The sequence below is a fragment of the Eupeodes corollae genome, chromosome 1, assembly GCF_945859685.1.
Source record: "Eupeodes corollae chromosome 1, idEupCoro1.1, whole genome shotgun sequence".
Taxonomy (NCBI): domain Eukaryota; kingdom Metazoa; phylum Arthropoda; class Insecta; order Diptera; family Syrphidae; genus Eupeodes; species Eupeodes corollae.
Genome location: NC_079147.1, coordinates 278,426,967 through 278,436,648, shown reverse-complemented (window position 1 = coordinate 278,436,648; position 9,682 = coordinate 278,426,967). Strand labels below are relative to the sequence as shown.

At 34.4% G+C, this 9,682-nt stretch overlaps 2 protein-coding genes across 2 annotated transcripts; both read right to left on the bottom strand.

Annotated features, from left to right (window-relative positions):
* Nucleotides 1–2,646: 2,646 nt before the first annotated feature.
* LOC129950733 (uncharacterized) lies at nt 2,647–3,315 on the bottom strand. Its single transcript, XM_056062657.1, has one exon. It carries the CDS (start codon nt 3,313–3,315, stop codon nt 2,647–2,649), a length of 669 nt encoding a protein of 222 aa, XP_055918632.1.
* Nucleotides 3,316–4,656: 1,341 nt separating this feature from the next.
* Nucleotides 4,657–7,869, bottom strand: LOC129950724 (uncharacterized). The gene has a single exon (XM_056062650.1). The coding sequence runs from the start codon at nt 7,867–7,869 to the stop codon at nt 4,657–4,659; it is 3,213 nt and encodes a 1,070-aa protein (XP_055918625.1).
* Nucleotides 7,870–9,682: the final 1,813 nt, after the last annotated feature.

Below are 9,682 nucleotides of genomic sequence, written 5' to 3'. Positions count from 1 at the left end.
ACAAGACGAGAACCCCAGCTAATGTGTGAACATTAATTTAATTCTATTTCGGTAACTTTTTTTGGTAAGGCCATGAATTATACAATTGCAAGGCGTTATTTCATTTCAACAGAACCAAAGAAAGTAGGTTATTCGGAAAGATGGTATTTTTAAATGTCTGGAAAGGAGCTATTTTCAAACTCGTCATATGTAGGATATGTACAAATAAGCTATAATGCGGTTGAAAAATAACTTCAAAAATCGGTACATTTTGAACTCAATAACAGCCAATTTCAAAAATGTGAACATACATATAGATTACTCTAGTGTTTTAACCAAAAGCTTTGAATTGAGTTTTTAAAGCTATTAAATACACTCAATGTAATATTTATATGGAAAAGGTAAAAGAATAGGTGTTACCATCTTCAATTCAAAATCTCTTCCTACAATTACTCAAAATCAAAGAAAAATATTCTTTTATAAGGGCAATTTTTTTTCTAAACATGTATATTATGTACATATTTGTAGGCACCTATACATAATATGGAAAGCAATATGTTTGCACATGCCTGGCTTTATATCACCTTATTATTTAAAAGAGATATATTTTCCCAAGGATGCTATCAACATACATATTACATGCGACTTCCCACGAGGAAACATTATAAGGTAACGAAAGAAGAAAAAAATCTTGTTTGAATATCAAAATTTATATTATGAACATACGAGTATAATAATAATAATATATTCAATGATTTACTGTTACAATATTAGGTACATAAACAATAAAATGCACGACTGAATCCAAGACAAAATTACTTTTGAGGTTAACGCCTTAAAGTTAACCTTCGTTTACATATTGACAAAATATGACAAATAAAAGTAATAAAAGTATGCAACTGAAATGTAGAACTTCTAACATTTTTGAACTTTAAAATGAATAATTTCTCGAAATAATTCTATGCATCGATAAATAACGTTTTTAACAACTGGTAAAATGTTGAGAATTATCGAATTGACATTTTTTTTACAAAAAAATAAAAGCGTAGAAAAAGACATTACTTAAAATTGGTAAAAATTCGTTTTCGACTCCGAATATGTTTTCAAAACTTTAAAATATTGGATTCAAATTAATTTCATCTTATAATTAATATTATTTCCAATATTCATTAAAATATTGAGAAAAATCGAATAGACGGTTTTTTTATAAGGCTGAAATCTACAAAATATAGTAACGCAAAATTTTCTAAGAAAAATCTGTAATCTGTATTTTTGTAAATTACAAATACAAATTTTCAAGAAATGCTACTTAAATTGTTAAAAATTGGTCCGTACGTTCGCGAGGTTTTTTGTCGTCCATAGCTCAAGAACCAGAATAGATATCGACTTCAAATAAATTTTGTTATACAGATATTAATTCAGAAAGATGCAGAAAACGCTCTCAAGAAAATTGCGTTTCTGTTTTTTTACCATAGCAGTTTAAAAAAATGTGAACATTTTGGTTAACCCTAAATATCTCACGATCCAATGAAGCTAGTAATGTATTTTAATAAAAACACCATTTCACTTTTGAGTCTGTACTCTTTATTCATCATCTTAAGACTAACTTATTTCTTACCTATCAGTTGACTTAAGCCTACATCGTATAACTTTCCAATACATTCATATCATTAAAAGAGAAGTAAAGAGAATATTAATACATATATAATCTCGTGTTCTTACATACATATCAACTCCTCCATAATTACTATAAAATAACATTTTGTTTTTTTTTTTTTTTTATTACTTATAACAGAATAATGTTTCCACCTTTATTTACGAATTATTTCATTTACGTTTAATTCTCAAATTAAATTTCCTTTGATCTTTCAAAAATTGCTTTTTTAGTTTTTCTTTATTATCATTAACAATGTCTTCTTCTGCACTATGAAACTCATCCTTTTCCTCTTTAAATTGCAATTGACTTTGCACTTTGTTTTCATTACTATTTTTATTGTTTATAAGAGTTACATGTGGACTAAATCGAATAGAACAATTTCTGTGTTTTAATTGATTTATGTGAGCTATTTTCTGAACCCCATTTACAGAAATCTTATATAGTGATTTAGATATTTGTTTTATAATATGTCCAGGAATCCATTTGACATGGGATTTAAAGTTGTTTTTATAATATATATTTTCTTTATCTTTAAATTTAACAATTCTATTTAAATAATCTAATTTATGTGTGTTAGTATTTACATTCTCAACAGTATTCTTTTGATTTTTAGGCTTTGATGTTGAATCGAAATAATAAATGGCAACAAATTTTTCTTATTTAATTAATTCTAATTTATTAAATTTCAATAATGCAATGTCCAAAATAGTAAATTTAGATATAATATGCCAAAATGATTACAATAATTTGCGGAGCTAAACAATTTTTGGTGTTACCGCGATGATGGTTAGACAGCAAAGAGACAGAGTGAATTAGCTATCAAGTTCAGTATGTATCCAAATTGTAAGTATATGCATTGTACAAAAGAAATGAGAGCAAAAATCTGCATTGGCCGTTACAAGAAATTAGTGAATACAATTAAACAAAAATTTTAAATGAAATATATAATAGACTAGGGTGAGTTGTTGATGTTTGGCTTTCAAGCTTCTCCGCAGCACATTTCAGAACATTCAGCCCCCCCTGGAAGACTCCGGTCTTTCAGTGATAGGAAGTGGAGCTACCTTAGATATTGGACGAGTGTAGTTGCCAAAATTCGTGTGAACAGTGACGACTCTGACTTCATTATCATTTCCAGGATGTATTTGCGAGATACGACCAATAATCCATTTGGAGGGTGGCAGGTTTGGCTCTTTGAGAAGAACGATATCGTTAACTTGAAGATTCAATTTAAGTTTTGGCCACTTTTTTCTATGTTGAAGGGATGTCAGATATTCCTGATGCCATCGCTTCCAGAAGCCTTGGAGTAAAGTCTGTAAAGCAAACCAATTAGTTTTAATACAATTATTTGAAATATTTGATTGAGGAACTGCAACATATTGTTCCCCAATCATAAAATGTGATGGACTCAATGCAGTTGGTTCACTATCTGATACATGCCACATGGGACGCGAATTCAGCAGAGCTTCGATTTTTGCTAGTAACGTGTACATCTCTTCGTATGTCAACTTGTTCTCACCAATAACACGTTTGATGTGGGTCTTGACAGATTTTACACCTGCCTCCCATAAGCCTCCAAAATGTGGGGCTGCAGGAGGGATAAATTTCCAGCTTATGCCATCCCTTGACAGGTGATCAGCTACAATGGTGTTATGGTGTTGACTTCGAAGTTGATTATACATTTCATCCAGAGTTCGTTTCGCGCCGTGGAAGTTCGTACCATTATCGCTCCAAATTTCGCTGGGTTTACCGCGACGCGCAACAAATCGGTCTAAGGCTAACAAAAAGGCATTTGTCGAGAGGTCTCCAACTAGTTCGAGATGGATTCCCTTCGTAACAAAACAAACGAATAATGCTATGTACGATTTAACCAATTTAGCATTTCGTAATCGAGATGAACGCAACGTAATCGGACCGGCGCGCGTAGTCACATCCAACTTTACTAAATGGTCGTGAATAAACAACGCGATCAATTGGGAGATTGCCCATTAGTTGCTGTGAAGTTGTAACGCGTTGACGGAAACAAACGATACATTTGTGTACAATTTTACGGATCAGATTTCTACACCCAAGAATATAAAAGTTCGCTTTTATTAAAGAAAAAGTTAATGTTACTCCCGAATGCAAATATTGGTTATGTTTATAAGTTACTATAAGAGTTGAAATGGGATGAGTTTTGCACAAAATTACAGGGTGTTTTTGGTCATAGCTTAAAGTTGATTGTTGAATACGACCTCCAACGCGAAGCACTCCAAACGCATCGAGAAAAGGGCTTAACGACACAAGTTTATTTCTCTTTGATAAAGGCTTATTTCTCTTCAAAAGACCGATTTCGAACGAAAACAACGAATACTGCGCCTTTTTTATAATAACAATTTTAGCATGTAAAAGTTCTTTTGTAGACAAAGGTCTAACAGTTCGATATTTTTTGTCTCGTATATAATTACGTAAAAACCGGCGCACATATGCAACTACACGAATAATTTTATTCCAGTTAGATACATTTTTAATCAATGTATCTACAATAACTAGATCCATAATATTGTCTGTTTCTAAATAAGATACAAATATCTTTGTCTTGCCTCTAGGTAATTTTCTCTCTTCTAGCTCTTCTTTTGAAAATTCTTCAGGAACGGGAGGTGATGTAGGCCAAAAATATCTGTCCAAGCTTAACCAATGAGGTCCCTTCCACCACATCTCATTTGAACACAAATGCGATGGTGAAATACCACGAGAAGCAATATCTGCCGGGTTGCTGGCCGAGCGTACGTGATTCCACATCTTACGAGGTAATGTAGACAAAACCTCCGAGGTTCGATTGCCAATGAATACCGACCATCTTTTTGGTACTGCTGACAACCAATGGAGAACTATAGATGAATCCGTCCAAGCAAAGATTTTAGATTCTTTCTCCTGTAAAGAAATCTGAATTTTATTTATTAGACGGGTTAAAAGAAGAGCTCCACAGAGTTCAAGTCTGGGATGCAAAAGTATTTTGATGGGTGCTACTTTAGTTTTAGCTGCTACCAAAGAAACCGATACACTTTCTGGATTAACACGTTTATTGGATTAACACTTCTGCAATAAACGACGGCTGCATAGGCGTCTAAAGAAGCATCGCAAAAGCCATGTAGTTCATAATTGTTTTTGTCCGACCACATTACTCTAGGGATACTTAAATTTTCAAGTTGATGAAGGTCTTGATGAATTAATGTCCAACGATCGACCAGATGCTCTGGAACTACTTCGTCCGAAGATAACTTTTCTTTCCAGAGGTTCTGCATTATTATTTTCACACCAACAACAACTGGGGCCAAAAATCCGATTGGGTCAAAAATTTTAGATGCTTCCGAAAGTATTCGACGTGTAGTGACAGTTTTGGATGTATCCAAGCGAACCTTATAAGAAAAACAGTCTCTCGATGGGCACCATTGCAATCCTAATAATTTAACTGAACTCGATTCCTCAAAATCAACTGGAGACAGCTCTCTTTGTTCCTCTGGTATTGACAAAAGCAAAGGCCAGCAGTTGGTTGTCCATTTTCTGAGATGGAAGCCAGCAGATTTTAATAATTCGACTAGATCAGCTTGCAGCTTGATCACCTCATCGATAGAATCTGCCCCGGTCATTACGTCATCTACGTAAAAATCGTTGAGGATAATCGACGAAGCAACAGGATGTGAAAGAGCGGATTCAAGTGCTACCTGTTGGAGGGAGCGAACTGCTAAAAAAGGTGCTGAAGTCGTGCCATAAGTGACTGTAAGAAGGCGATAATGTTTGACTGGACCTTCAGGTGATTCCCGCCATAATATCCTTTGAAAATCAGAATTCTTAGGAGACACCCATATCTGACGATACATTTTCTCTATATCTCCCGATATTGTGTATTTGTGTCGTCGAAATCTTAGGCATATCGAAAATATATCACGCTGAATTGTAGGACCTACGAGAAGACATTCGTTTAATGACATACTACTGTAACTTTTGGCTGAACCGTCAAAAACCACCCTTATTTTAGTTGTGCTACTATCGCTCTTAAATACAGCATGATGGGGTAAGTAGTAACACCTGTTGTTATCAACTGCAATCTCATTCGGTGGCACCTCTTTCATATGTCCTAATTCCAAGTATTCGTTCATAAACTTTGAATATTGACTTTTTAAATCAGGATTCGATGCGAATTTTCTTTCAATTGACTGCAGACGATTGAAAGCAACTGAAAAAGAGTTTCCAAAAAAAGTCCTTTGATTGGGCTTGAAAGGCAATTCCACCATAAATTTTCCATCAGAATGACGAATGTGAGTATTCACAAAACTGTCTTCAGCTTGTTGTTCTTCTAAAGAAAGAACAGGTACATTAGAAACTTCTTCTAATCTCCAAAACCTTTCGAGGTCAAAGTCTTGGCTGAAATCTAACTGGGTACAGAATGTAACAAGTCCAGAAGTATTCTGATTAAATTGACCAACTACAACCCAACCAAAAATAGTAGGAATCCTTTCCGGTACTTGATGCTCTGCTGGGGTTGCAGGGCCAGTTATGATGCTGAACACCTTATCTGCACCAATCAAAATATCAATTTCACCAGGCTCTTTGAAAGTTGGATCTGCTAGATCGAATGATAGACGACTTGAATCAATGTTAACTATGGAACACGAAGGTAATACTGAAGTAAGTTTTGAAATTATGAAACAATCAACTTCAACGAAACTAGAATTAAATCGAGAGTGAAGATTGGCGGTAACTAAACCATTAGTTACACCAGCTGAAGTTGATGCAATTCCAGATATTGGAATTCGAGATAGTTTGCGTTTAAGGCCCAGGCGTTGAACAGCATGTTCGGTTATAAACGAAACCTGAGAACCTGTATCGAGCAAAAGGCGTATGGTTTGAAAAAATCCCTGGCTATCTTGAATCTTAACAATTGCTGTGGGAAGAATTGTATGAGACGCACGAGAAGATTCAAGCGAATGATTGGAAACAATCGGAGGATTTGGAAGAGATGTTGTATTATTACTTTGAAGGTCATTAGAAGAAGAATGTTCAGTTGCTGGATTGTGTGTAGGATGAACCAGTGAGTGATGACGCGCCTTGCATGTTTTACACCGAAAGTTTGACCGACATTTATACGAACCATGACCTTGACGGAGACAGTTAAAACAAATTGAATGTTTTTTGACAAACTCACGACGAGAAACGACATCGAGACTAATGAAATCCGTACATTGAGGTAAGATGTGACCACCATGACATTTAGGGCAATTTTGTGTTGATTCCACTAAATGTGACCGAACTGGTGTAATGGTTTTCTTTCTTGTTGGGGTTAGTGAAGTACACGCCTCTAAATTACTACACCTAGTCTGTAAGAAGGTCAAAAACTGATCTATTGTAGCGTCTTCTTGTGCTCCCAAGTTATCAGCCCACGCCTGTCGTGTGTCTGGATCGACCTTTTGCAATAGCAAATATATTAGCCACGGATCGCGATTATTAGATTGTAATGCATTTAACCCTCGGATGACCTCATCTGCACCATCTGTTATCTTACGGAGTACCTGAATGTTTTCAGAATTAGACGAAGGTAACGAAAGAAAAGATTCAACAAAGGCCTGAACAATGAGATTCTTTTTTTCGTATCTTGCTTCTAGCCTATCCCATGCCTCAACATAATTTTCTTCCGAACACCGCATGTGTTTAAGTAAACCCGAAGCACCACCGCGCAGAAACGACTTAAGGTATTGAAACTTTTGAGCACCGCTCAGGTTAGTGTTCCGGTCAACCGAACTCAAAAAAAGATCTTTAAACTCAGGCCAGTCTTCATACTTTCCATCAAAAATAGGAATATTAGCTGTAGGCAGCTTAACCGATGATTTTTGTGTCGCGGAGTTTAATGTTTTTAAAAAAGAAGTCTGTTGATCTGCTAATTTTTCTATTATTGAATCATCAGCACTGTTATTTTGAGAATTAAAGTGACGAATTTGATTTGTAAAAATTGAATGTGTTTTTAAATATTTTTCTTCGTATTCTTCAAATTCAAGACCCGGGTCAACAAAGTTTGCATCATCGCAAAACTCACATAATTCATGATTTAGAGACAAGAAATCTAACCAAGCTTGGTGAAGCCTTTCTAACCGAATCTCAAGTTCAGCAAGAGTAATGTCAACTGGCAGCGACTCTGCATACTGTGCTGCACGTGTCAGGGTACCTTTAGCGTAACCACGTTTAACTTTGATCGCATTCATATTTGTTATTTAATTAATTTAGAATAACGAAATGGCAAGCAATGTTAATATTTTGTCACGTGTTTAATTTCTTCTTTGTTCTATGCGAGCTTAACACTCAATAAATCGTCTCATAGTTTATACATATATATATTATATATGTATATACAATATTATACACCACATAAATTTAAAGATTCTAGCAAGTATTAAAAAAAATCATTCCTTCATATCACCATCAATTGCCATATGCAACGATTAAGTGCAGCTTTTATAATGATTAATTTAATTGTAGCTCAATTAAAAGTCTTACCACGATCACGTATCACAAATGTCCAAGAAAAAACGAAAAAATTGTTTAAGAGATCCGACCACGAAGGACCATAAAATGAATCGAAATAATAAATGGCAACAAATTTTTCTTATTTAATTAATTCTAATTTATTAAATTTCAATAATGCAATGTCCAAAATAGTAAATTTAGATATAATATGCCAAAATGATTACAATAATTTGCGGAGCTAAACAATTTTTGGTGTTACCGCGATGATGGTTAGACAGCAAAGAGACAGAGTGAATTAGCTATCAAGTTCAGTATGTATCCAAATTGTAAGTATATGCATTGTACAAAAGAAATGAGAGCAAAAATCTGCATTGGCCGTTACAAGAAATTAGTGAATACAATTAAACAAAAATTTTAAATGAAATATATAATAGACTAGGGTGAGTTGTTGATGTTTGGCTTTCAAGCTTCTCCGCAGCACATTTCAGAACAGATGTTAAAACATCTAATAAAGTTATTGGTTTAAATTTAAAAATCATACTAGCAGGTGTTTGGTTAGTCGAAACTGTTGGAGTATTCCGGTATTTAAGCAAAAAATTGTCAATTTTTTAACTTAGATTTTTAATAGACTGTTTTTCTATTAAAAATTTCTTAAAAACTCGTTTTACAGTTTGAACTGCTCTTTCAGCCAGTCCGTTTGACTGTGGATGGTATGGTGGACTCTTCAAAACCTTAATAGCATTACTTTCACAAAATTCAATAAACTCCGCTGATTGAAAAGGGGGTCCATTGTCAGACACTAACTGAGTTGGTAAACCAAAGACAGCAAACCAATTACGTAATTTGCAAATCGCTTTTTCTGCTTGTGTACTTTTCATTTCAGCAATCTTAATCCATTTAGAAAAACTATCTACTAATAAAAGAAACTTTAACCCATCTATGTCAAAAAAATCGATGTGAACTCTTTCAAATGGATAAGAAGAAGGAATCCAGTTCGATTCTTCAGTTATCTTGGTAAAATTTTGAGTCTGAGCGCAAACTTGACAGCACTTAACAAACTCTTCTATGTCTGCATCTAAACCCCTCCACCAAACATAACTTCTTGCCAGCATTTTCATTCTTGTCATTCCAACATGTGTATCGTGTAACATTCTGATAACATCATATTTCAAAGTTTCTGGAATAACAATTCTGTCCCCATAGTATATGCAACCATCATTACACGAAAAACTTCGAGCTCTGTCTATATAATATTTTGTTTCCACATCATTTTTTAAGTTGTCCCTATTCAAAAGCCAGCTATAAACCTTACTCAAAATAAAATCTTTGCTCGTTTCAGTTTTGACATCCTCTAGCTTCAGAAGTTTCATATTGTCAGGACCAAACTTAAGCACATTTATGAAATCCTCTGGAATATTTGTCGAACCCAGCACGGGTAGCCTAGATAATGCATCTGCATGTCCTACCTGCGAACCTCTTTTGTATTTAACCTCAAAATTATACATTGATAATTGGATAGCCCATCTTTGTAGCCTTGCTGCCGCTACAGCT

What these genes read in the sequence shown, in the direction of transcription:
- LOC129950724 (XM_056062650.1), bottom strand. Translation starts at nt 7,869, where the DNA reads ATGAATGCGATCAAAGTTAAACGTGGTTACGCTAAAGGTACCCTGACA.
- LOC129950733 (XM_056062657.1), bottom strand. Translation starts at nt 3,315, where the DNA reads ATGTATAATCAACTTCGAAGTCAACACCATAACACCATTGTAGCTGAT.